The sequence below is a fragment of the Thamnophis elegans genome, chromosome 11 (assembly GCF_009769535.1).
Source record: "Thamnophis elegans isolate rThaEle1 chromosome 11, rThaEle1.pri, whole genome shotgun sequence".
Classification (NCBI taxonomy): Eukaryota; Metazoa; Chordata; class Lepidosauria; order Squamata; family Colubridae; genus Thamnophis; species Thamnophis elegans.
Window position 1 is genome coordinate 55878734 of NC_045551.1, and position 26846 is coordinate 55905579.

Below are 26846 nucleotides of genomic sequence, written 5' to 3' on the forward strand. Positions count from 1 at the left end.
AGAACTGAGGATCTATGTGGGTACCATGACTTTGCAACATCACCTTTTTGGCTAGAGCTGACTTTGCCAAACAGGAGAAGGAATTGAGACAAATAACACTCATTTTGGTCAAGTGTGCCAAATTGGTGCTCAGGCGTCAGAGCTAGGAAGTTGCCTAGGTAGGAAAAAAGAAAAAGAAAATAAGACAAACCAATGTTGAACTGGTTTTTGTGAGCAGAAATCCATTGAAGGCTGACCATAAGTTACAGCTAAGCTCTGCCTAGCAGGGACCACCTGAACGGATTTGATGGAAAGGAGAAGGCAGTTTTCCTCTGATCCTCCAGCCAACCCCTCTTGATTCAGTACAAGAGTGAGAGAACATTGATTTATCCTCTTGATTCATTCTAAGGGTGGCCAGGGCTCCAGTGAAGCCACTGCCAACTGCAGACATGGCGCAGCAGCTCAAGCCAAGTTCCATTAAATCAGAGGGGAAACGTGCAGCACTGTTCCGATCAGCTTCCAAGCCTGGTTTAATAGGGTCCATTGCTTTTCCCTCCAGGGTCATCTTAAATCTGGTCGTCTGATTTTTTCCCCCATCATATTTCAATATTCTACTTCAATAATTTAAATCCTGAATTAGGTGTAAAAAGCAATGTGAAAATAAAGATTGAAGTGAGATTAAGGGAACTACCACTTTCATTGGAAAGTGAGAAAGGTACCTGCAGGGACTGCCACGTGTACCTCTTTCAAAGACCAGATTCTAGCTAAAATATGGTTTTACCGGATTAAAGAATAATGGTTAGTATCCACCTTGGTTAAACATCGTATTTGCAGTGAACTGCTGAGGAATATGCCAGCATATCATTTTCCTTTCTTTCCAACCAATTCTACTCATACATATCAGCCACCACTTTCCTTATCACACGCTTGAGTTCACTCTGGTAAAATTGTCCAACATGCTGGTTCAGGATGGTTATTTCATGGGGCGCAAATAATTGGGGTCAGATATGACACTAAACCTGTGTGTCATGAATTCCAAAACAGGGTGGATGTAATGTGGAAATCAGACCCCTTTGATTTTTCAACAAATCATGGCTGATAGTTGTGAAAAGCATTGCAGTTAGGGAAAGTTACGGGAATGCTGAGCGTTGCTGCATCTATCAGAATATCAGTGCAAATGTATTCATAGTTCTTACTTTCTGCAGCTGGACTGTAGCCATATATTCCACCTACAATGCTGCTGCCGGGTCCTAGAAAACCGATGGCTTGGCCCCCGCATTACTTTTGGGTTCATGTCCTGCCCCATTTGCAAGGTAAGTTACAGAGCCAAGAATTTCTATTAGGCATCTTGTAATTTACATTGAAGGAGACACTTCTGTCTCCATTGATTATCCATTGATAATCTTAATAAATTAAGTCTTGAGTTTTGAAAGAAGTAAAAAAAAATTGCATGTGATCAAATTACCCGCAATTATTTTTCTTTGTTCTTAAGTAAATATTTACTTGTATCCCATATTTTGGATGTTTAGCAACTGGCTCGTATTTATGACTGGTTACACGTCCCATAGTCATGGGACTGCAATTTGTGATATTTTTTGCAAGTTTCAAAGGGGGAGGGGGAGAATGCTCATTAGGGAGTTTGCACGTGATTCGCTTAACAATGGTCATAAATGAGTTCTATTATGAGTGCCTATTATGGCCTATTATTCTATTATGGCCATCAAAATTCCAGTCCTAATTGTTTTGGCCTGTGTTCTCTTTCCTCTTCACAGAAGAGCTGTTTACATGAACAGACTAGTTGTCACTTGTTTACACCAAGCAAACTAGGATCTTTTTTGCACAGTAAACCGTGATTTGTGGCTTACTGCTTCTTTCTTTTTAACCCAACAGAACAAAATAAACCACGCGGTATTAAAGGACCTACTTGATCCAATCAAGGAACTTTATGAGGATGTGAAGAGGAAAGCCTTAATGAGGCTGGAATATGAAGGGCTGCACAAGAGTGAAGCCATCACAACACCCGGAGTTCGGTTTTATAATGACCCTGCTGGCTTTGCCATGAACAGATACGCATATTACGTTTGCTACAAATGCAAGAAGGTATGATCCAGATTCAGATGGAGGACATGTGGAGATGTGTGTTTCGGCATGATTGATAAAGAGGGACATCCATTTCTTGACTATTTACTGAGCTCTATATTTTTAGATGATAACACTATGATTGCTCTATATCCAAGCAAATTATACTTGACCAAAAATGTTTTTTTTTAAAAAATCACAATTCTGCTGGGGGCTTTTTTGTACCAGATGTATTTTTTCAATCCAGCTTCCTCCCGAAAATTGAAGGAGAGTTGAACTACAGTATCAGTGTTTTGGTAGTGATGCTTAGGCTAGATACTTAACAACCAAAATGGGGGTGACTGATTTCTCAACTTTCAGTTTCCAAACTCTTGCTTTCAAGAATCTTTTTTCTTTCCTCTATTTTCCTCTATCATTTTCTAAATTTAATTACATCTTCTTACAAATGGCCTTTCTTACCCTCTTCCTTTATTCAGTATCTTTTCAGTTCCTAAGGCCTTTTGCTCTTTTCTCCAGATGCTTTCAGCTAGCCTAGTAGCTTCAGTTGCCTAGTAGCTCCATCCAAGACTGTCCTTTAACAGACTTTACGGTGGTTAATCCAGTTACTCCCAGAAGCTTTGCTGCTAGAAACACATATACTTGGAATACATGTGTAATTAGGACATTTTTTCAAATGGATATATCCTAATGCCCTTTCTATTATTCAATTCACGTTTCACATGTAATAGGTACAACTTTCCATTACTACCAATGTTGAAAGTATTTGCTTCAAAAGCATGACACCTTTATAGTTCATTACCAGCCCAATTTCATAAGAGATCCGTTCCAAACGGAGTTTGAAACAAAAAAGCATGTTTGTATTAGATCCTAACGAAAGCCCTTCATTCGTACTGTCCTTGCTTTGTTTTTCTTCCCTAAAGCGGAGAAAAGCTGGAAACACAAAATACAAGGCATCGCAGGAGGCCTGTTGCTGTTTCACTGATGTTTCTGGAAGTTGGTGTGAATGGTACTCAGCGTTTCTTCTTGGTTTTTCTTTCTCCAGGCTTATTTTGGTGGAGAAGCCCGTTGTGATGCTGAAGCTGGACAAGGAGATGATTATGACCCCAGGGAACTCATCTGCGGCGCCTGTTCTGATGTATCAAGAGCTCAGGTAGTGAAGCATTTTCCTTCTGCCATTTTGGGGACATGTTCAATAGGTTCAGGGGGTTCCCAACTTTGGCAACTTGTGGACTTCAACTCCCAGAATTCCCCAGCCAGCATTGCATACATCTTCATAGATCTTAAATCAAGAATCACTGTTCACTCTCTTCAGCTTAAGCTGTTTTTTTTTCCTTTCCCCCCCACAGATGTGTCCCAAACATGGTACAGATTTTCTAGAGTACAAATGCCGCTACTGTTGTTCAGTGGCTGTTTTCTTTTGCTTCGGGACCACCCATTTTTGCAACGCTTGTCACGATGATTTCCAGAGAATGACAAGTGTTCCGAAAGAGGAACTTCCTCACTGCCCTGCAGGTAATATTTTAAAGTGCAGTTGAATTATATTTCTGGGTGGGTGGTTGGTGAGTTATCTTTGACCACTGTCAGTTACAGTGGTGTTCTTCCAGATGAGGTTTAGAAACTTCAAAATAAACTTAGATTAATTTTGCCTAAGAATTTCTAATGCAGGTCACGATAGATCAGTTACATTCAGCTGTGCATGTGAAAGTTCATACAATGTGAGAAGAAAAAAATATTAATAGGCTTATAAAGCAAAGTCAATTGCGATTGTCTAGCTGTTCCACAGCATTAAAGGGCCCGTTTTGTGGTTTATGTGGTAAAACTACATCAGGCCATACAGAACTAGGGAAAATGTGATTAAATCCCAGGCAAACATGCAAACAGGTAGCCCTCCACTTACAATCACAAATTATGTTGCAAAGGGAGACATTTGTTGAGTTGTGCCCCATTTTATAACCTTTCTTGCCACAGTTAAGTGAATCATTGCAGTTGTTTAGTAACAAGGCTATTAAATGAATGTGGCTTCCCCATTAACTTTGCTTAACAGAAGGTTGCAAAAAAATGATCTCAGGACACGGCAACCGTCATAAATATGAGTCGGTTGACAAGCAAATGAATTTCGATCATGTGACCATGGGAATGCCAGAAAGGTCATGTGAAAAATAGTCATAAGTCACTTTTTTTTTCCAGTGCTGTTGATAACTTCGAACAGTCACTGAAGAACAACTGTTAAGTCAATGACTAACTGTATTAGGAGGGACTCAGTTAGAGACTCAGCCGTTAGGATCAGAAGACGGAATAGCCCTTTATTTTTATTATTATTTATAAAATGTATTGGCTATCCCTCTTACCAGTGTAACTTTGGGCGGCTTATAATCATAATAAACAATAGCTGTCATTTAGAATTATTAATCTCAGGGACGTGGTGGCTCAGTGGCTAAGATGCTGAGCTTGTCGATCAGAAGGTCAGCAGTTCAAATCCCTAGCGCCGCTTAACGGGGTGAGCTCCCATTACTTGTCCCAGCTTCTGCCAACCTAGCAGTTCGAAAGCATGTAAAAATGTAAGTAGATAAATAGGAACCACCTTTGGTGGGAAGGTAAGAGCGTTCCAGGCCCTCATCATGCCAGCCACATGACCATGGAGAGCCTTTGGACAGCACTGGTTCTTGGGCTTTGAAATGGAGATGAGCACTGCCCCCTAGAGTCAGGAACAAGTAGAACATATGTGTGAGGGGGACCTTTACCTTTATAATTATTAATAATTACATTATTGTATTATAAATTATACAAATTTGAATATATAAATACATAAAAATAAATATAAAAACATGTTATACATAATAAACCTAAATAATAATTAACTTTAGAGAAAGAAAATAATCCTTAGGTCCAGGGAACCCTCGCATGGATTATTTCTCTTCACTCTTGACATACTTTTTACCTCCGGGCTTGTCAAAAAGGGATTTTTCGGGGAGCAGCTGGCTTGGGCCAGAGGGAAGGATGCCCTGCGGTGCCCCCACATGGGGACGGGGCAGAACCCAGATGGGACCCCGGAGTTTGACGGCCGGCCTTGCCTTCTCTTGCAGGTCCCAAGAGCAAGCAGCTGGAAGGGGCCGAGTGTCCGCTCCACGTCGTCCACCCTCCCACGGGCGAGGAGTTCGCGCTGGGCTGCGGCGTCTGCAGAAACGCGCACACTTTCTAGCCGCCTCTGAGCCCAACGTCGGAACCCAGGCCGGGGATCATTTGGCCGGCACGGCGCCCGGGGCCGGGCTCGCCTCAGGCGCTTTGCATGCGGCCGCGCTGCGCATCGCCCCCTCGAGCCTCGCCGAGCAGGGACTCCGGAGGCCGCTGACTTTCCTCTGCCTCCTCCCTCCTGAATGCCGGACAGTGGCTGCCGCGGGGCAGGGCAGGGCGAGAGGCCGATAAACGGGGTGGGGGTGGGGCGTCCTCGATGTAACCAGTCTCGAACCGCGTTGTATAGATTTATATATATACATATCTATATATATAACTATATATATATATAGCCGTGTCCCATGTCTGTCCCGCCTCAGAAGTCTTGGATTGTACAACGGCGGCTTCCTTCCTCCCAGTTTTTTTTGTGGGGCTCCGGGGGCGCCGTCTTGGCCGAAGTGCACTTCTGAAAGGCGCCTCCCCGCCCAGCAGCGCCGCCGAAGGGAATGTAGCCTCAATAAAGCCACGCGGGGCCTTTTCCTACCGGAGACTCCTGAGGAGAATTCTTGTCAGGGGAAAAGAGGGAGGGAGGGAAGGTAATGGACGGGGCCGCGCATGCGCCGCGCCGCCTCCCGCCATCTTGGCCGGCGCAAAGTAAACAACGCGAACGCGGTCGGGAACTCTTAAGGAGGCGGGTGGGAGGCTTGCAGCCCGCGGCGGCCTGGTTGAGAGAAACGTGGCACCCCATTCGCCTTACGTGGGACGCGGGAAGAGGAGGAGGCCGCGGGGCCTAGATTAAGGCCGTCGCTTGGGGAGGAGGGGGACGTTGCCATGGCGACTAGGAAAAGGGGCGGCGGCGCTCGAGGCCTTTCCTCAGGCCGCCGCTGCTGTCGGCGAGACCACCCTGGCAGCATGAAGCGGACGCCGGCGGCGGCGGTGGTAGCAGAGCGAACGGGCGACGGCGAAGGCAAGCGACGGGATCTTCCCGGGCCGGATTGGGCCTCCTTGCTGCCGGAGGTGCTGCTGCGCGTCTTCCAGCACCTGCCGCTGCTGGACCGCGCGCGGGCCTCGCAAGTCTGCCGCGGCTGGCAGCGGGTTTTCCACCTGCCGGAGCTCTGGCGCCGCTTCGAGTTCGAGCTGGGCCAGCCCGGCGCCAGAGCCACCCACCCGGAGCTCATCAAGCAGATCCTCAAGCGACACGCCGGGCACCTGCAGTACGTCAGCTTCAAGGTGAGCGAGAGCCAGGTTGGCCGGGCGCCCCGGAGGCTTCTTCTTGGGCCGAGGGATTCAGGTCGCCTGAATGCGAGCCCAAATGTGGGAGGGGGATTTCTTCTCTAGTTTAAAGAAAAGAAGGTGCAGGGGGGACATGATAACTATTCCAATATTTGTTGGACTGCCATAAAGAATGGGGGGGGGGGGGGATTGTCAAGCTATTTTCCAAAGCACCAGAAGGCAGGACAAGAAACAATGGAGGGAAACTAACCAAAGAGAGAAGCAACTTAGAACTGAGGAGAAATTTCCTGATAGTAAGAAGAATTAATCAGTGGAACAGCTTGCCTTCAGAAGTTGTGAATGCTCCAACACTGGAAGTTTTAAAGAAGAGGTTAGATAACCATTTGTCTGAAGTAGTGTAGGGTTTCCTGCCTAAGCAGGGGGTTGGACTAGAAGGCCTCCAAGGTCCCTTCCAGCTCTTGTTCTTCTGAAGTATCCTGTTGCAGTCAGTAGGAATTATGTCCTCTGAAAGCCTCTCGTTTCTGCACTCCCGTCTCACCAATTCAGAGAGGTTTCCACGTTTCGCCACCATGCTCTGTGGATGAATTGTTTTCTTCTCTGAATCTCAGCGTTGCCCTGGTTGAATTGCCTTGCCACTGGATTGAACAATACATCTTCCAAATCCAGTTCAATCAAAATCTGGGTTGATTTGCGGAGATCAGTATCCGCTGAGTTCGAACAGCAGAGGGGAGAAAACGTCAGCAGAGGGGAAAGGGGAGTTTGCTCACTGGAAGCAATAAATAGTTCCTACTGAATGGGAGTCCCTGAGAGAAGGAGGGTGCTTATCAACCTGTACTCAGCATGTCTTCTCCCCATTGAAAATGGGGCAGCACCCCAAGGTGTTTGTCCAGATACCAGCCATGCACTGGTATCTTTCTCAGTTGGAGTTTCCTTTGGAGCCTGGCGGGCTTTTCCCTCACTTGGAGTTAGGAGCCTGGCTGATTTTTCCCCAACTCCCTTCAGCCCTACTGAAGTCCTGCCGGGTGACGGAGGGCACAGGTAGAGAGAGAGGATTGAAGGAGAATTGCAGGAGTTGGACCAATGTCGTTATAAGGCACGAGAAAGAAATAATAGAATGGGGAGAAGTAGAAGGAATTACTGGTGGACAAAGAGCGGATGAATTCAGTCTCGGTGGATTAAATATAAAAACCGTGATCACAGAACTAGAGGAGTGACAGGCCCTCACAGGGTATTTATCTTCAGATAAAAACAGGAGATAACCTGTTTTTAGGGATGATGCTGATGACCACCGTAGGGAAACTTCAAATTCTTGGGCAGTTGAAGACAGGCTGAAATAAACATAGATTGACAGCAGGTGAAATTGGTGCTCCTGAGATGTTTTGAAGACTACAAATAGTGATGTGACTGAGAGTAAGAATGGTAGTTTCTGAGAAAGGATTAACAGATTGAGCAAAATCTGTAAAATAACATGCAGGCCAAAGAGAGACAGGAGAGAGGGAACTTCCAAGTAAGCCAACTCAACAGAACAGTGAGAGGCAAAACATGAGGGGGTGTATTCCACAGAGTACTTGAGGAGAAAGGAATCAGTCAGTGGGACCGTGCAACCAGATTAACCAGGGTTAAAGGCGTTGCCCATGAAGCTGAATAGTCCATGGTGACGCAGGAATCTTTCAATAATATTATTATTTGCACAATCTAGTAAGTTACATAAAAAACGTAATGAGGCCATGGCTCATTAGCTAAAAGCAAAAGTTCACCTGAGATTTAGCAAAGTTGAAACCTGGACTTGCAATACTCTGATTTTTAGGAAAGTGGATTTGAAAGTCTGACAAACTTTCGATTCCAGCTTCTGCCAATCAGGAAGTATAGTTATAGTGCATCTCAGGCCTCCAACTCAGATAAATAAAGACCCCTTGGTAGGGAGAAAATAGCTTTGCTAAACCTTTCCACAGCAGAGTATGCCATGCCAACAGTATCTTTTCTTAGAAAACCTGGTCTAATCAGCCCCTTTTGTTGAGGGAGTCAGTCTCTTCCTTTGGTGGTTAAGGGAGCAGACACAGAAAAATGGCAGCAAGCAAGACAGGGCGAGGGCCATTTTTGTGGTTAACACAAACAGCAAAAATAGCTGACAACAATTGAATGTTTTATTAGTTCCGCCCACACACTGATCATGTGTGATTACCTTGGGAGTGCTTACACAAACTTTGTGTTAACAGATGTGAAGTGTTGTGCTTGACTAATAATAGTTGTTACAAATCTTTTGACACGTGATGGATTATCATTGAACTCAGTGAATTCTGTATGGGTCCATTGTTTTATTTCAGTTTATTTAAGTTGCATTTGTATTGATTTTTTAAATGGATAATACACTAAAATATGAAAAATACCTTATTTGCAGGACTATATTGACCCTGACATGAAAACATTTTTAATCTAAAAGCTGGAACTTAAAAAAAATAAAATGTTCAACACTATGATGCTGTTGTGCTGCTCAGTGGTTTGGCCACACCTAGAATATTGGCACCTGGAATACTGGCCTTGGGATAGCCTAGGGCTCAACATATGCTCTCTCACGGGACAAATATAAATATATTGGACCTTCCCTCATGGAATTATAAGAGGCTGGCAGAGTAGCTGATTGGGAAATTAATGAACTGACCAGTTCAGGAGTTCAACCATTTAATCTAAGATGAATAGGGATTCTTTGAAATTCTGAGGTTTCAACTTGATCCCTCAACTTTGTGGAGAAACACTGAAGCCTACTTGGTCATGTTCTGAAGCATCAAGAGAGGGATGGATACGTTTTTCATCCTATGCCTGGGGTATTTGTGGATTTTTTGATTGGCTAAGAATGCTCAGCTCCATCTTTAAAATTTCCCAGCAGCTTCAAGGAAGAGGCTTGAAATTGTGCTGGCAAAATATTTATCCTTGCAGATTGATTGCAGCAGGATGATGTACATTTCTACATGTAGAAAGGAAATTCCCCAGCCCTGGTTTGTCAGTTGATGCACATTTTTTATAATCTAATAAAGATTTATGTAAAAAAGAATATGGTAGTGTAGGGAAGAGAAGGATATGGCAGGAAAGGATAGTTTAAGGAAGATTGGCATGGGATGGGATGGATAGGAAAGAAATAGAATAAGGGAATGGAATCGAGTAACATTTTTGGGGTTGCAAATTATTTTTAAGCTCTAATTGTGTTTTAGGCATCTGTATTTGGGTGTTCTGCTGTGTATGTTAACTACTTTATTTACAACAAAATGATTACTCAACCTTTTAATTTTTTATAATCTTAATTATATGTTGTGAGTCATAATTTCAAAAGAGAAACTGATAGAATAGACCAAGAGCACAACAGATAGCTATTAAATTATTTTTACATTTATGCTGAACCTGAGGAGGGATGTTGAATATTTGCCTCAGTGGATATTTCCTCTGGGTGTGAAGGAGACATCTACACAGTGGATTAGTCTTTTGTGTTTTCCAGAACAATAGAAGACATGTTTTTACTTCATCTAATTCCAGTTCCTTCCCATTTCTATCATGGTAAAGGCTTAAGGAGATAAAATAACTATAAAGCTGCTCATAAGTTTAGTATTTTTTTTTTAAAAAAAATGCAAACAGGACAAAGGGCCTCAGAACCTGATACAAAAATGTCACTTCCCTCTCTCCCAAAATATATTTTCCAAAGGATGGATGCTTCCTTCTAGTCAAACAGGAAGTTGTCTTCTGGTGTTTCTTTTCTGGTTGGGGCAGTATAGTTGGTTGTACCAAATTCAAGTAATTACATGAGTTCATTCCAGTTGAGGAACATTTATGCCAGATGGTATGTGGAAATGCCACCAGCTGTGAAATTTCTGAGGACAGCCTCAGCAAACACCTAGGAATCCATCTTCTAACACAGGGATGTCAAACTCACAGCATCATGGCGATGTCACGTGATGTAGCGGGATGTGTTTGTTTTCCCCCTTTGCTAAACCAGGCAAGGCCACCACATGGCGCAACCGACCCACAGGCGGAGAGTTTGACACCTCTGTTCTAACACCTTTTACTAGCAGAAGGTTTTTGCAAGACAGGCAGTAGTCAGAAGATTGATGTAATTAAGCCAGACAGCTGTTAAAGCTCATAAACCAGAAAGTAGCAGGCTCTAAGCCAGCATACTAGCGTAGAATTAGACATCTTGGGCCTTAAGGAGGTTGGGTGAAAAGTGACAAAAATTCTAAATGGAAATGTGAAGCGCCATATGAATAGCCAGTCTGTGCCATGAGTTTTCCAGGAAGGTTTTGGACAGAAAGAGGAAGGAATAAATTGCATTACATGAATTGTATTCATGTATTACATGAAAAGGTGAGTTTAGTATGTGAATGAGCTCTAATAATAGACCACAGTCAGCTTGTTTTGTAATTTCCATCTGAAAAAAAGGGGTTGTGCTCCCAAAAAACCCAAGTCTTCCTGGTAATAATGTTGAGGAGATTAAATATGAAGATTCTAATGGAGGGATCTCATGTTTTTGAGAACCATTTGTAGACTCCAGATAAGGAGCCAGAGAATAGCAGCATTATTTGACAAGATTCCTCCTCAAACACAAATGTGGTGAAATATACTCCCCCCCTCCACTCTAATCAGATCAGAGAACATGGCTTCAATACACATTAGGCCTCTAGCCCATCCTCCTATCTTTGTACTCTATTCTTTCATCAGCTTGATATGTAGATTACTTTCCGGATAAAGGAATGCTGAATGGCAATCTTGATACTCTAGTGATATGTAAATCTCCTGTTTGGAAACTAGGTGGATCCAAATATGGGATTGAAAGTGTGAGAACAGATTTGAAAGGATTGGTAGGAAGGTTGTTGCATACTAGATAACTGGAATTTCCATATCTAATAAGAAATCAAGATCTGGTTGCATTTTGAATTAACTCCTGGAATGTTCTGATACATTCAGTGGAAGGAACAGATTTTCTTCCTAGTCAATTGCCTGCTGAGTGAAAACTGTTGGTGCCCCAGTCTGATGGATAATGATGGATCAGACTTAGACATTGCTCACATGCAAAGCACACCTAAACCTTTAAAATGTCTGAAGTTTTTATATGAGGAGAAACCCTGAAGCCTCAAAGGATCTTGCAGATCCCAAAAAAAGCAGTAGAGAAGTTCAATTCTACTCTGCATGAAGGCATAGAAAAGACTTAGGGAGAAGTCTGTAGAGATTCTCAAGTCATCCAGGTCATCCTTCTATCCCCACTATCCTGTCAGAGCTGAAGAAGCTTCTTGGATGAGAAGCAAAATGTCTTCAAAGAAAAAACAAGGAAGTCCAGTTGCCTCCTGAAGGAGACAGTCAGGGAGAAAATAAGATAAAGTGAGGAGTCCTTAGTGCTCTCTGAGCTTGCTTGTTTTCATTACCCAAACTAGGTAACATCATCACTGCTAGACCAGCACAGTGACTAGCACTGATGATGTTGCCTAGTTTGGGTAACGAAACGTCTGCAAGAAAACAAGCAAGCTCAGGGAGCACCAAGGACCCCTCATTTTAACCCTGAGCTATGAATATTGCCCTTTATTTAAAAAAATAAAGTGCTGGGATATTTGTATTCTACTTCCCTAACAATAGAGACATTTCCCCATTTGTGTCAAATGAATGCGGTTTATCGGTTTATCTATTTTTTTGGTTCTTCGACAAGTTGCCCTTTTTTGGAGAACATAACTGTCTTTCACATTGAAGTTCAAATCAGGATTGCCAACAGGAAATTAAAGTTGTTCATTGTTTGAGCTTGGAGAACACACACACATACCCAAATACACAAATCATAGCTTGTCAACGTAACTCTGAATAACCGAAGAATCCAAAGCAAAGGAAAAATGAGCAGCACAATCTTGATTAATGATTTATGATGGCGTATGAACCAAGTTCCTGTTTTGTTTCCCACAGAGCTGATTGTTGTCCTGTACAACAAGTCACATTTTGACCTAAAAGCATTGATAGCCAGCTCTACGTTTAGTTCTTGAGAGCTCAATATGTGAGTTCTATTATTAATGCATTCTTGTGAATTATTCACCATGCACATGGGTACACACATACACCACAACTATTCAGAGAGGACTTGGCATACTCAGGAACAGAGATGGTTGGAAAACAAAGCAAAATACAGCATAATGGAGAACACCTGCTTGGAGTGAGTTACTGCCTGGAAGGATGGCTGCAAGGATGGTGCTTTTTTGTTCGCTTGCTTGTTATAAACGGGAAGACAATCGGTGGCATTTTGTTGCAGATTCCGTTCCTGGTGATAAGTAATGCAACTTCCCTTTGTCCGAATGTTTCACATTCAGTATTACCTAAATTAGGGTTTTTCTCATCCAGTGGCTCATAGCAGGAACAACATCAGCATTATTCTTTTTAGTATATTTTCGGAGTTGAAATACTTTTCAGTCAACAGCAAAGTACAAGTAATCCTCGACTTACAACAGTTCATTTAATGACCATTCAAAGTTACAACAGAGACTGAAAAAAGGGACCTGTGATCATTTTTCACACTTACGACCGTTGCAGGATCCCCATGATCACGTAATCAATTTAGTTGTTTGGAAACTGACTTGTTTTCATGACGGTTGCAGTGTCCCGGGGTCAAGTGACCCCCTTTTGCGACCTTTCGCCAAGTAAAGTCAGTAGGGGAGCCATATTCACTTAACAACTGTGTCACTAAGCTAACAGCTGCGGTGATTTGAGTTAACAGCTGTGGCAAGAATGGACATAAAGTGGGGCAAAATTCACTTAACAAATGTTTCATTTAGCAACCAAAATGTTGGCCTCAATTGTGGTCGTAAATCGAGGATTACCTGTAGATAGTGTTTGAAGGGACTGTTTACCCACTGACTCTTGTTGGGTTTTTCCCCCCACTCAGGTGGATAGCAGCAAGGAATCGGCTGCGGCTGCTTGTGATATCTTATCCCAGCTTGTGAATTGTTCTTTAAAGACCCTCGGACTGATTTCCACTGCTCGACCGAGTTTCATGGATTTACCAAAGGTACTGAGCAGATTTTTAATCCGGTGTGGTTGGTTACCAGCAAGTCTGGAACAAATCGTGACCATGCTGTCATGATCAAGCTTTCTCTTCCAGGCACACAGAGAAGGAGGGAGAGCCATGTTAGTCCACGCCGGCAAAAAATAATAATAATCAGAAGGTGTCGGTAGCCCCTTTTCCAACTAACACACATCCTTCAGTTTGTATCAAAAGTCAATGCTATCAGTTCCAACAGAAGCTCTGACTCCACCATTGCTTAGTTGTTAGTTGTGAAGTTGTGTCCGACCCATTGCAACCCTATGGATAACATTCCTCCAGGCCTTCCTGTCTTCTACCATCCTATCCCCCCCTCCCCCGAGGCCATTTAAACTCAAACCTACTGTTTCGGTGACTCCATCCAGCCACCTCATTCTCTTTTCTTTTGCCATCAATCTTTCCCAGCATCAGGCTCTTCTACAGTGGGTCCTTCCTTCTCATTAGGTGGCCAAAGTATTTGAGTGAATTTGCTAGTGAAACTTAAAGAGAAAGTATCCAGATCTTGCTGGAACAAAACTTGAGAATGCAACAACTCTATTCGTCTTGAAGATTGGATTTATAACTTGCTTGTATTTAAAAAAAAAAAAAAAAAGGACCCACAAGGCAGTTTTGAAAAAAAGACAAGAATGTAGAAATCACAAAATGAATACAATTCAAATTGAAACTCCCCAATAAACCCACTTGTTAAAGTAATGAATGGTCAAGGACTGTGAAGGGATGTTGAGTTTTTAACTACCTTCTAAACACCGTGAGAGGAAGAGACAGATGTGTGGTTTGAAATCTGGAAGCCATGCAGGAAAAGGCTGTTTTCCATTTACCTGGGAGTTGAGCTCCAGGCTGCAGTGGCACCTTCAGAAGGGTGTTTCCTGCCAAGCAAGGTTATTGTGTGGGATTACAGCGGGAGGGGCAGTCTCATTCCGAGCCATTTAGGGCCTTTAAGGTCAATACCAAAACCAAGTTGTGTTCAACAGACCTTTTTAAATCATTCAATACAAGTTAGTCCTCGACTTATGACCACAATGGCGCCCCAAAATTCTGTCACTCAATGAGTCTTTTTACAACCTTTCTGGCCACAATTGCAGTTGTTAGGTTAATAACACAATTGTTAAGTAAATCTGGTTTCTCCATTGATTTTGCTTGTCAGCAGGTCGAAAAAGAGGATCATGTAACCCCAGGACTATGATTTGCCCAGCATCTGAATTTTGATCATGGACCATGGAGATGCTGCCACAGTTCATAAGTGTGAAAAAACGGTCATAAGTCACCTTTTTCAGTGCGGTTTCAACTTTGAATGGTCACTAAAATACTGTTGTAAGTCGTGGACTACCTGAACAGGCAGAGAATAGCCAAATTGCCATATTTTTTCTGACCCTTTTCAACTAAAGACCACTGATGTAGTTGAGAGAGGTTGTAACTAAGGCCTGCAAAACTATTGCTCGGGAACAATCAAGTGGGCAGTGCCATAAGTAGTGTCCTCACCACTGCTGCCACCCAAAGATACTGTGCCAACTGGGGATCTTGCTCCTCCAGGGAAGCTTCCCCTTTATCCCACTTTTCCTCCGCAGCACTTCTGTTTGTCTGGATTTAATGTTAATGGATTCTCCCTTATCAAACCCATTATTAAAATAATTGGGCAGGGCTCCCTTGAAGATGGAAGGTGGGGAGTGAAGTCCTCCTCCTCCCAAGCTCTGAATGGTTTTACTTGGATATGAGTCAGAAGAGCTACAGCCGAGATATAGAACTGTGGTTTCATGGCACCACCACCTGGGCACACCCTGACAGGAAGGCCTGGTGCAGTTGCAAAAGAATCTACCCCGGCCTGCTCCTTTCAGCAAGAGCCCACAATCTGCCTTCTTGGCAGCTACCCAGACAACACTCCTGCATCTGGCTTCTGGGATGGGTGACCAGGGTGGTCTCATTTATTCTGCCCCAGGATAATTTCACATCCTTCCCCCCCCCTCCCCCAGTACCAATCTAATCAGCAAACCCAGAATTTTTTTAAGTTCACAATATATTATTTTGAGACACTGACAAATATGTCTGTACATCAAGTTTTTGGGAGTTTGCTGTTTATTTTCTTTGGATAAACTTGAATGGGATTATTATGTTCCGTTTCTTGATTTCAATGTTTACTCCCTTTTTACAGTCACACTTCGTGTCAGCCTTAACTGTGGTGTTTGTAAACTCCAAATCCCTTTCTTCACTCAAGATAGACGGTACGCCAGTAGACGATCCATCTCTCAAGGTGTTGGTGGCTAACAACAGTGATACCCTAAAACTCTTAAAAATGAGCAGCTGTCCCCATGTTTCTCCAGCAGGTAAGTTTGTTTGGGGGATATTTTTTGTACAATGAATATTTTGAATTAGCATTTATACCCAACTTATATCCGAAATTTCCAAAAATTCAGGATGATCTGCACAAATTTGTTATTGCGGGGAAAAAAGGAGGAAGGAATTTGTTCACCACCTTGAGTTATTTATAAAAATAACAACCTTGAGTTATTTATAAAAAATAATAATAAAGGCAGACAATAAATAAATAAATAAATAAATAAATAAATAAATAAATAAATAAATAAATAAATAAATAACATAAAATAAGCACCTCGGCAGCAGTTCTCTTGAAATTGGATGAAACAGTGAAATCTTTGTTCTGTTCTTTTTCTTTTTTTCAACCAGTTGCCAAAATGCACCTCTTGTGCAGTTTATTTCTGCCAGGTCGCTCCCTGCTATAGTCACTTCAACCACACGTGATTCCTGCCACTGGCAAAACATTTTCCTGAATAATGTGCTGCATTTTTTTAAAAAGACCTAATAGCTTCTGGCAAAGGAGGAATGGTTATTTTATTATTCTAGAAGCAGGTGGAGATTCTTTAATTATGGGTAGTCCTAGACTTATGACAATTGAAGCAACATTTCTGTTACTAAGCAAGACAGCTGTTAAGTGAGTTTTGCCACATTTTATGACCTTTCTTGCCACAGTTAAGTGAATTATCGTAGTTGTTAAGCTAATACTATGGTGATTAAATGAATCTGGCTTCCGCATTGACTTTGCTTGTCAGAAGGTCGCAAAAAAGAATCACGTGGTCCAGGGACAACCCAACAGTCATAAATACATGCCAGATGCCAAGTGATTAAATTCTGATCATGTGACCACAGGGATCTTGCAATGGTCATAAGTGTAGAAAGAGGTTGGTTATAAGTCACTTTCTCCAGTGCCGTTGTAACTTTGAAAAGTCACCAAAAAAATGGTTGTAAGTCGAGGACTGCCTTTAATGAATCATAGGAAAGTGTATTCAACTTGAAGAAATTTTACTGCATGATTAAAATCTAGATCTATTGGCAGGTTTAATTTCCATATTAAAATTCCAAGTCAGCTTTGTTATCACCAGTGAGGAAATGCTTTATTCCTCAGCCTGATTCTTATCTCTAAACTATTCAAAGTTGTTAGTTTTTGCATTTACTGTAGTATATGTGTTTCTATTCTATGACAGGCCGAAGGTAAATTCATATTGTGTTTTATTTTCTAGGAATCCTTTGTGTAGCTGACCAGTGCCATGGCTTACGAGAGCTGGCCTTGAACTACCACTTGTTAAGCGATGAGCTCCTTCTTGCTCTGTCGTCTGAAAAACATGTCCGATTGGAACATTTGCGCATTGACGTCGTCAGTGAGAACCCGGGACAGACGCACTTCCACACACTGGAGAAAAGCAGTTGGGATGCTTTCCTCAGACATTCCCCTAAAGTGAATTTGGTTATGTACTTTTTCTTGTACGAAGAAGAATTTGATCCCTTCTTCCGATACGAAACTCCGGTCACCCATCTTTATTTTGGGAGATCGGTCAGCAAAGAGGTCCTTGGACGGGTTGGAATGACGTGTCCGCGACTGGTTGAACTGGTGGTGTGCGCCAACGGGCTACGGCCCCTGGATGAAGAGTTGATCTGCATTGCTGAGCGTTGTAAGAACCTGTCAGCCATTGGCCTCGGAGAATGTGGTGTGTCCTGCAGTGCCTTTGTGGAGTTTGTGAAAATGTGTGGTGGCCGCTTGTCTCAGCTGTCAATCATGGAAGAGGTCTTGATCCCCGACCAGAAGTACAGCTTGGAGCAGATTCATTGGGAAGTGTCCAAGCATCTCGGGAGAGTTTGGTTTCCAGACATGATGCCCACCTGGTAGAGCTATTGGGGACAAGCCCTTAGCTTGGGCCAGCCTTGTGGCAGGTTCATCATAATAAGCTTCTTCGTGATCTTAGGATCTTTCAAGCACTGTAGAAAATCAGTCTACTCCTTAGTACTGGTTTCTAAAATCGGGGTTTAAAAAGTGTCCAGGGATGAACGAAACGTCTTCACATGACTTTATCATTGGCCTATTTTTGTCCTAACAAGATGGATGCTACCGTATGTAGATGTTGACATGTGTTTACATATTCAGAGGCTGCAGTTCCAACTCTTGTTCTGTTACATTACAGTATTTTAGCCTGCCTCTTGGAAATATTACTGCAACTGACTTTGTAAAGGAGCATATATCGCTTTAATGATGTAATCCGGGAAGCTGCAGGCATTAACCCAGGATATATAACAATGAATTGCTTCAAGTGCAGATTTATAATTCTAGATCCCAAAACCATAACTGTGGGTCGTTTGGTGTTTCCGTAACATTATATAGAGCCCTGGGACATGGTAGCTGGGGTATCTTTGTCTGTGGAAAATGTAAGTATTTGCTGCTTATTAAACCTCTCCAGAAAATCTAGTGGTGTGTAAATTATTAGCAGTGTATTTCTTTTTGTTTTGTTTTGTTTCCTCTCTAGAGTTTTTTTCAAATGAAAATGTAATAATCATAGGGCAATAAGATCTATAATAAACATGTTTTAAAATATCGCTGAAGCCCAGTAAGCAAAAATACTAATGGGAGCTATAGTCTATATTTTGGGTTTTTTAAAAATTGTGTGCTAATTATTTTGGAGCATTGACTTTTTAAGATGCGCTGTACAAGTTTTCTAAGAATGGAAGCCATTTGTGAAAGTCTTTTAGAGTAAATCCTATGACTTCCACAGGTTGAAAGGCAACGAAAATACGAGAAGTTGCTAGTAATCAGCTTGGGCCCTCAGTGACTCTAATAGACCATTGAATGGAAAATGGTGTGACTCCAGCACACACTCAAAATGGTCTGATTTCAGGCACTGATTCTTTTGCCAGTCAACCTAAGGTCAATTTGGAGGTGTTGCAACGATGACAAAAAAGAATGGCTTTTCAGGTGCAAAAGCATCCCTATACCTTAAATCCCATTTCAAAAATCTGACATTAACAGATCAGCTATTCCTTCCCACCACACTCATTTGTATCCTGTGTCTAAAAGAAATTTCATAGCAATCACCTTCACGATGAAACAGAGAAAGAGAAGTAACAGGCTGAGCAAGTGAATGGGTTTAGCAGGCTTTAAGGTTTCTGTATTAAATAACTTTGTTAAAATGATTAGGATTCAAACGGAGCCGGATGACTTGTTTCTCTGCAGCTGATGAGTATTTTTGGCAACTTTCTGTACAGGTATTGCAAAAAAAGACCAGCTTTTCCGATTATTCATTTTGTATTTTAATCCTCTGGTAATTAGAAAACCAACCATTCATTGTTATTCTGTGAAAGGTGTAAATACTTCACTGCAAATGTCTAATTCTAATGCGACTTGGTTGAAGGGATTGAGCATAGAACATGTAAGCACAGTTTTGTCAAGGTATGTGAATGAAGTCCATTTAGGAGCTAAATTTGATTGGAATTTAATGTAGTGTGTGTCTTTATGATCTGACCACGTACATAGTTCCAGTTGCTTGATTGTTTTTAAAGAAGACAAAAATAAGTTTGCTTGTTTCCATTAAGTTCATGTGATTCTTCTTTTTGCCTGTCTTTCTACACATATTTTGACAGCTTAAAAGGAGGAGCGTGAAAAACTGGGGAAGGCTTAAACTGAATTGCCTCACACCCCGCAAAAGCTTTTCTGATAAGTGAATATGGACATTGCTTACCTTTGTAAACATGAGAAGGCTAAAAATTTGTTTCCTGTCTAAGTTCCCCTTGTGAGCAAGCATCCAAGAGAAGGTAGGGTTTATTTAGCATTACGGAACAGGGTTCAAGACGAGGGATATGAGTGGACCTGAGAACTGCTTAGAAGTTGGTAGGACAATCTGCTTGAAGCAGGTCTCTTCAAGGAGAGTTGGCTGAGCAGCTGATCCCACGGGTACCGGGGTGGAGGTAGGGGTTGTATTTTTTTCAGCTGCACAAAAAATGCAAAATGAGAAGTTTCCCAGCAAAGACCATACATACACTTGGGTCAATTTGTAAACATGATTACAATACGTGGGCATCACGTGACCACTCCCAATATTATTACCTTTTTTTCCCATGGTAATTAAGACAGAGATCGCAGGAACGTGATTTGAGATCTTTGATTTTGATTTTTGATTTTGAGTTCTTGTCATCAAGACATTTTGCCTCACAGGAAGAGTCTCTAGAACAGTGTTTCTCAACCTTGGCTACTTGCAGATGTTTGGACTTCAACTCCCAGAATTCCCCAGCCAGCAAATGCTGGCTGGGGAATTCTGGGAGTTGAAGTCCAGACATCTTCAAGTGGCCAAGGTTGAGAAACACTGCTCTAGAAATTCTACCACACTGAAACTGAGGAAAAGGCAACCTACGAATGCAAGAGGAAGTCACCAAAACACTCATTTCCTAATCATACAGGAAAGTGTTTCCTCTCTCCAACGCAAACAGGCTAAGCAAACAAATTAAGACCCTTTAGAAGCAGGGGTCTTAAAAAGCCGTGGTGGCACAATGATTAGAATGCAGTATATTGCAGGTTACCTCTGTCCTCTGCTAGGAGTTCAATCCTGACCGGCTGAAAGTGGATTCAGCCTTCCATCTTTCCGAGGTCAGTAAAATCAGGACCCAGATTATTAAGGGCAATAGGCTGGCTATGTAAACTGCTTAGAGAGGGCTATGATGTGGGATATAAGCCTACGGGTCATTGCTATTAAAATGGAATCTCGTAAGGGGTAAAACTGCTTTAGTTCATTTTTCTAGCTTCAGAGGAAAAAATTGGATTGTTAGCAAAAGCCACAAAAGAAAGCCACTCCCAGGCATTATAAAGCTGCCCAAATTCGCAGCATCAGTGTGATGAGCGGCATAGAAATTTAATAAATTTTTGCACCTCCTTTCTAACCAGACTAGAATCTAATGGGGGGAGATTAACTTCCAATTATTTTTTTAACTCCCAAACACATTTAGCAGAGGCTTTTGTAATCATAAACATCAGTTTATCAAAGATAGAAACCCAAAAGTATCTTGAAGCCATTTATTTTTCACAAAGAACAGTTTAATCTGTGCAAACAATTTCCAGTCTCTGCAAAGTAGCCCTTGCTTAGCAACAGCCTTGTTTAGCAACCATTTGTAATTATGATGATGATGAAAAAGTAACTCTACAACCAATCCTCACATTTATAACCTCTTTGTTGTGGCCCGCCAGCTGCCACAGGATTGCTGTGCCGAGCTTGCTAAATTTGGATCTCAGGTTCAAGAAAAGGCTGGATTGCCATCGGTCACAAATGGGGTAGGGTCTCCTGCTTGGGCAGGGGTTGGACTAGATGACCTACAGAACCCTTCCAACTCTTGTTCTGTTGTGTTCTTAGATAGGATGTGGGAGGAGGAACACTTAATGCAGTTGTTAATCCGTACCAAATATTGATGTATGGCTACAGAGGCACGTGCCAAAGTTTACAATCCTCTGTGTACCCATCTAGGGAAATGGATAACTGCTGATCAACTGAGTATCAAGCGTTGAAAGCCTGTGTACCATTCTCTGCATTCCTGAATACCATATGCGGTCATTCAGGCATGAATTTTATTTAAGACGTTACAGGATCAATCTTTCGATCTTCTCCGGCAGGGGTTTACTAGCTTACTTTCTGTGGGGTCCTCAGTGCTCTCTGGCCTTGGTGGTTTTCTTGCAGACTGTTTCATTACCAAGCTAGGTAACATCATCAGTGCTTGCTTACTTTCATCTGACAAATTGCCCACTGCTAACAGGTTCGAGGCACCATTGTTTTGGATCCACCCAGCGTTCTACAAACTTCCAGCATTTGCCATTCAAAGACATTCGTCAAGGAAGAGAAATGCAAAACTTAATCTGACGTTCCCCGGCCTCTATTAGACTACAATTACAATCATCCACAGCCACTCATCCTTGTGATCCTACTGCACCGCTATCCGCCAAAGCGTGATTCCACTGAAACAGACCGTAATAGAGGTGAATTAAAGACCCAGTTAAAACCATCCTGCTCCTTAACACTGCCACAAAGCCAGAATTTGGCGAGACGGACACCATCTTACAAAGGGATTCGAGCCCACCGAGAATGGCTTAAAACGGGCAAGAATTACGCATTGAATTTGGTAGCATTTGAGTTAGGCAATGGGATTTCTTCATACGCTACTTTCAGGTAGGGGTATTTCATGGGCAAAAACCAATATTCCAGATTGTAAAACAAGTAAAACCGACGATCCAGAACGACCTCCTCAAGTATCTTCAATAGGTTAAGGAAGAACTCCTTCACCGAATGATACGGTTTGAAGGGCAAGTAGAAGTTCCTAATCGCTAACGCCATGGATTTGTTCCCCAGCGGCCCAAAGAGAGTCGTCTCATTGCCCAGGCAAACAGGTTCTCCGCTGAAGAGAGTAATGGTTGTGTAATTCGTTTGGATCTTCTTGAAAACGGCCCCCAGCTCAGCCAGCTTCTGATAGGTCCGTAGTACAAATTTGGAGCACTCATAAGCTTCAAACCAGACCCGGGAATTTTTTTCTGGGCTGCTTTTAACCATCCAGGTCTCATAGTAAATGCCAGTTTCATTGTCGTATTTCACCCATTTTGCCATTTGATTGAAGATAGCTCCTAAAAACAGAAGGGGGCAAAACACCGTTGTATTTTAGAAACTTTCTTGCACAACTGCAGATTCTATTTCTCCAAAATAATTCTACGTATAGTTCTACATTTAGGCAAGAAATGCACAGGTACAGTATAGGTGGCATCTTGCTCAATAATAGTAACTGTGAGAGGGATTTTGGAGTCCTGTGGACAACCATTTAAATATGAGCCAGCAGTGTGCAGCAGCTGCCAAAGAAGCCAACGCAGTTCTAGGCTACATAAAGAGGGATAGAATCAAGATCACGTGAAGTGTTAATATTACTTTATTGGTAAGGCGACACTTGGAATTCTGTATTCAGTTTTGGTCGCCACGATGTAGAAAAGATGTGGGGACTCTAGAAAGAGCGCAGAGAAGAGCAACAAAGATCAGTTGCAGGAACTGGGTAGTTTAATGAGAAGAAGGACCAAGGGAAACATGATAGCAGTCTTCCAATATCTCAGGGGTTGCCACAAAGAAGAGGGAGTCAAACTATTCTCCAAAGCACCTGAGGGCAGGACAAGAAGCAATGGGTGGAAACTAATCAAGGAGAGAAGCAACTTAGAACTGAGGAGAAATTTCCTGACAGTCAGAACAATTAATCAGTGGAACAGTTTGCCTCCAGAAGTTGTGAATGCCCCAACACTGCAAGTCTTAAAGAAGATGTTGGATAGCCATCTGTCTGAAACGGTATAGGGTTTCCTGCCTAGGCAGGGGGTTGGACTAGAAGACCTCCAAGGTCCCTTCCAACTCTGCTATTGTATAGAATAATCCAATTTAGGAGGTGGTAGAAAGGTGTACAATTTTTGCTATTTTGCAGCATCAGATTTTATTTTTGGTAATTCACCTGGCATCATCGGGAAAACCTTACATGTTTGTTTATAAAGTCCAGAACCTCATGATTTACAGGTAGTCCTTGAATTACAACAGTTCATTTAGCGACCGTTCAACATTACAGCACTGAAAAATGTGACTTACGATCATTTTTCACACTTATGACCGTTGCAGCATCCCTAGGGTCATGTGATCAAAATTCAGATGCTTGGCAACTGACTCACATTTATGACTGTTGCTGTGTCCCAAGGTCATGCGATCCCCTTTTGCGACCTTCTGACCAGCAAAGTCAAATGGGGAAAGCAGATTCACTTAACAACCATGCTATGAATTTAACTGCAGTGATTCACTTAACAACTGTGGCAGGAAAAATAAAATTGGGCAAAACTCACTCGTCTCGCTTAGCAACAGCTATTTGGGGCTCAATTGAGGTCCTAAATCAAGGACTACATGTATACCACCCAGATCCTCTGGCAAAAATGGGCAAGGATGGATGGATGGATGGATGATAGGTAGGTAGGTAGGTAGGTAGGTAGGTAGGTAGGTAGGTAGGTAGGTAGGTAGGTAGATGATAGATAGATAGATAGATAGATAGATAGATAGATAGATAGATAGATAGATAGATAGATGATAGATAGATAGATAGATAGATAGATAGATAGATAGATAGATAGATAGATAGATAGATAGATAGGACGGACGATCAGGTAGGTAGGTAGGTAGGTAGGTAGGTAGATGATAGATAGATAGATAGATAGATAGATAGATAGATAGATAGATAGATAGATAGATAGATAGATAGATAGATAGATAGGACGGACGATCAATTAGGTAGGTAGGTAGGTAGGTAGGTAGGTAGGTAGGTAGGTAGGTAGGTAGGTAGGTAGGTAGGTAGGTAGATGATAGATAGATAGATAGATAGATAGATAGATAGGACGATCAATTAGGTAGGTAGGTAGGTAGGTAGGTAGGTAGGTAGGTAGGTAGGTAGGTAGGTAGGTAGGTAGGTAGGTAGGTAGATAGATAGATAGATAGATAGATAGATAGATAGATAGATAGATAGATAGATAGATAGATAGATAGATAGATAGGCGGGTGGAGGGAGGGAGGGAAGGAGGGAGAGGGAGAGAGAGAGAGAGATTTAAAGAGATAGATGCTTAATGTTTTATGATGTTCTTGAGGCTACTCCAGGAAAGAATAGAAAGGTCTTCTGTTTTGTTTTAGCCGTTGGAGTCAAGGCTATTTATAGTGGGTGGACAGACAGAGTTTAGAGCACGAGCAGCAGGTAGCCACTCATATATCTACAATGAGTTACACCTATTTACCTGAAATTGTAGTCACCTGGACCAGGGTGCCATTTTCCTTCCAGTGGGCATCCTCAATCCCTTCATAGAAACAGGCCGCCCCCTGGTTGCACCAGAAGGGGGCGGGGTCCTCAGGCCGCAGGTGTGGGAAGGTGCAGTTGCCAAGCTGGAACAACTCGTACCATTCCATTGTGTAGTTCTTCCCAGTCAAGGCGCTTCTGAAGCCCACAGCATCGTGCATAATTTTCTGGGAAATGAAACAAACAAGTTACAGAGGCGGTAACTAAGCTAAGTTTTACACACACACACACACACACACACACACACAAACACACACAAACACAAACACAAACACACACACACACACCCTGCCCAAACTCAGGAAAAAGCAAAACAGGCAAATATTCTATCAGGGTTTTTAAAAGCTGTTTTCCGGATTGTTGTTGTGGGTAAAAAGAGGAGAAAGGACGATGTCTTGGATATGTTCACCGCCTTGAGTTCTTTCTAAAAATAATACAGGTGGGATCCATATTAGGCAAATAACTAAATCATCGTCTGTTTGAAAACATTTCCAAACGCCCATTTGAAAAAGAAGCATCTTTGTTTTCGTGCTGAAATTTGCTCTTCCAAAAAAAAAAAAAAAAAAAAATAGAACTTGCAACCTAGAACTAAGGAGAAATTTCCTAACCGTTGAGAACAATTAACCAGTGGAACAACTTGCCTCCAGAAGTTGTGGGTGCTCCATCGCTGGAAGCTTTTAAGAAAAGATTGGGCAACCATTTGTTTGAAGTAGTGTAGGGTTTCCTGCCTAAGGGGGTGGTGGGTTTGAAGTAGAAGACCTCCAAAGTCTGTTCCAATTCTGCTATTCTACTCTATTCTTACTCCTATTCTTACTTCTACTCTACTCATTTGCAATCACGAATGAAATGGAATGGAATAACAGAGTTGGAAGGGACCTTGGAGGTCTTCTAGTCCAACCCCCTGCTCAGGCAGAAACCTTACACCACTTCAGACAAATGGTTATCCAACATCTTTAAAACTCCAGTGTTGGAGCATTCACAACTTCTAGCAATAGCAATAGCAGTTAGACTTATATACCGCTTTATAGGGCTTTCAGCCCTCTCTAAGTGGTTTACAGAGTCAGCATATTGCCCCCAATAAGAATCTGGGTCCTCATTTCACCCACCTCAGAAGGATGGAAGGCTGAGTCAACCTTGAGCCGGTGAGATTTGAACCGCCGAACTACAGAACTGCAGTCAGCTGAAGTGGCTGCAGGACTGCACTCTTTAACCACTGCGCCACCTCGGCTCCAGAGGCAAGTTTCACTGATTAATTGTTCTAACAGTCAGCAAATTTCTCCTCAATACTAAGTTGCTTCTCTCCTTGATTAGTTTCCACCACATAGCCAATAAAGGTACTCCTTAACTCCTAACTCCCTCCATTCTATTCTCGGGGCTCCTTCGATAGCAACCGGGCAAACCCTCCGCGGTAGTCCTGGGCCTCCCGGGGAAAGGTGGAACTCCCAACCCAATCAACCTCGGCATTTTTACTCCGGGGTGAGCGCAGAAGGGCAGGAGGGAACGGTCCTACCAGGTGGCCCAGAAGCCCTCCGTATTTGAACTCCCAGACGGGCGCCTGCAAGCGATACACGGCCAGGACGTCCGTCTCCCGCATCTCCGGCAAGGCAGAGCCGCTGGGGCAGAAGGTGTACCGCGCCTGGCAGAAGGGATCCGGCCGGGGACGGCCATCGAAGCGCCTGCGGGACGAGAGAGAAGGCGTAACCTCTCCAAGCCCGCCCGGCCGAAGGGCTTCCCCGCTCTGCCTCCCACCAACCGAGCCCTGCACCGCTTCCGCCCCCGAGACTCGCCTGTATGGAACCGGCCAGCGGCCCTGGCCCTCGCACACCTTCGCCCGGCCGCCCGGCGGTAGCAGTAGCAGCAGCAGCAGCAACCGGAGCGCCGTCCGCTGCGCCATCCCGGGCGCCCAGGAGACTGAAACCGCTCCGGTTTGCGCGGCAGTTCCAGAGCGTGCGCGCTCCCGCCGTCAGCTGAGCCGGGTCCCGGAGAGGCACATGACAGGGGAGTGGGCGGGGACGAGCCTGGCCGTCCCGGAGATGAGTTGGGCTGGGGAAAGATTTCTTTGTAGGGTGCGCCGGTTGGGAATGAAGCTAAAACGTAGGGACTAGAATGGAATGGGAGTAGAGTAGCTTTATTGACCATTTACGATTGGAAATGAGTAGAGTAAGAGTTGAGT

General features: G+C 43.0%; 3 protein-coding genes across 16 annotated transcripts in view; 2 read left to right on the forward strand and 1 right to left on the reverse strand.

Annotated features, from left to right (window-relative positions):
• Positions 1–5772, forward strand: part of MYCBP2 (MYC binding protein 2) — a 149426-nt gene extending 143654 nt beyond the window's left edge. For all 13 annotated transcript variants that reach the window (XM_032226680.1, XM_032226682.1, XM_032226684.1 and 10 more), the window contains 5 exons: positions 1185–1292; positions 1870–2079; positions 3101–3208; positions 3405–3570; positions 5142–5772. In XM_032226680.1, the coding sequence (XP_032082571.1) occupies positions 1185–1292; positions 1870–2079; positions 3101–3208; positions 3405–3570; positions 5142–5257 (708 nt within the window). In that variant the 3' untranslated portion in view covers positions 5258–5772. The remainder of the gene's footprint in view (positions 1–1184; positions 1293–1869; positions 2080–3100; positions 3209–3404; positions 3571–5141) is intronic.
• Positions 5773–5845: 73 nt separating this feature from the next.
• Positions 5846–18263, forward strand: FBXL3 (F-box and leucine rich repeat protein 3). 2 transcript variants are annotated; one of them, XM_032226694.1, is made up of 4 exons: positions 5846–6459; positions 13361–13483; positions 15663–15834; positions 17047–18263. In XM_032226694.1, the coding sequence occupies exons 1-4, from the start codon at positions 6061–6063 to the stop codon at positions 17688–17690; spliced, it is 1338 nt and encodes a 445-aa protein (XP_032082585.1). In that variant the 5' UTR covers positions 5846–6060; the 3' UTR covers positions 17691–18263. The 2 variants fall into 2 exon arrangements, with proteins under 2 accessions (XP_032082585.1, XP_032082586.1); XM_032226695.1 differs by lacking the exon at positions 13361–13483.
• A 2578-nt stretch (positions 18264–20841) lies between these two features.
• CLN5 (CLN5 intracellular trafficking protein) lies at positions 20842–26654 on the reverse strand. The gene is made up of 4 exons (XM_032226952.1): positions 26461–26654; positions 26184–26349; positions 24615–24840; positions 20842–22445 (listed from the first exon to the last, which is right to left on the reverse strand). Exons 1-4 carry the CDS (start codon positions 26565–26567, stop codon positions 21934–21936), a joined length of 1011 nt encoding a protein of 336 aa, XP_032082843.1. The 5' UTR covers positions 26568–26654; the 3' UTR covers positions 20842–21933.
• Positions 26655–26846: the final 192 nt, after the last annotated feature.

Coding starts and splice junctions, on each gene's coding strand:
- CLN5 (XM_032226952.1), bottom strand. CDS start 26,567: ATGGCGCAGCGGACGGCGCTCCGGTTGCTGCTGCTGCTGCTACTGCTA. Junction 24,841..26,183: donor GAGGGCTTCTGGGCCACCTG/GTAGGACCGTTC, acceptor TTCATTTCCCAG/AAAATTATGCACGATGCTGT. Junction 22,446..24,614: donor CCAGGTGACTACAATTTCAG/GTAAATAGGTGT, acceptor TTCTGTTTTTAG/GAGCTATCTTCAATCAAATG.
- FBXL3 (XM_032226694.1), top strand. CDS start 6,061: ATGGCGACTAGGAAAAGGGGCGGCGGCGCTCGAGGCCTTTCCTCAGGC. Junction 6,460..13,360: donor TGCAGTACGTCAGCTTCAAG/GTGAGCGAGAGC, acceptor CCCCCCACTCAG/GTGGATAGCAGCAAGGAATC. Junction 13,484..15,662: donor GTTTCATGGATTTACCAAAG/GTACTGAGCAGA, acceptor CCCTTTTTACAG/TCACACTTCGTGTCAGCCTT.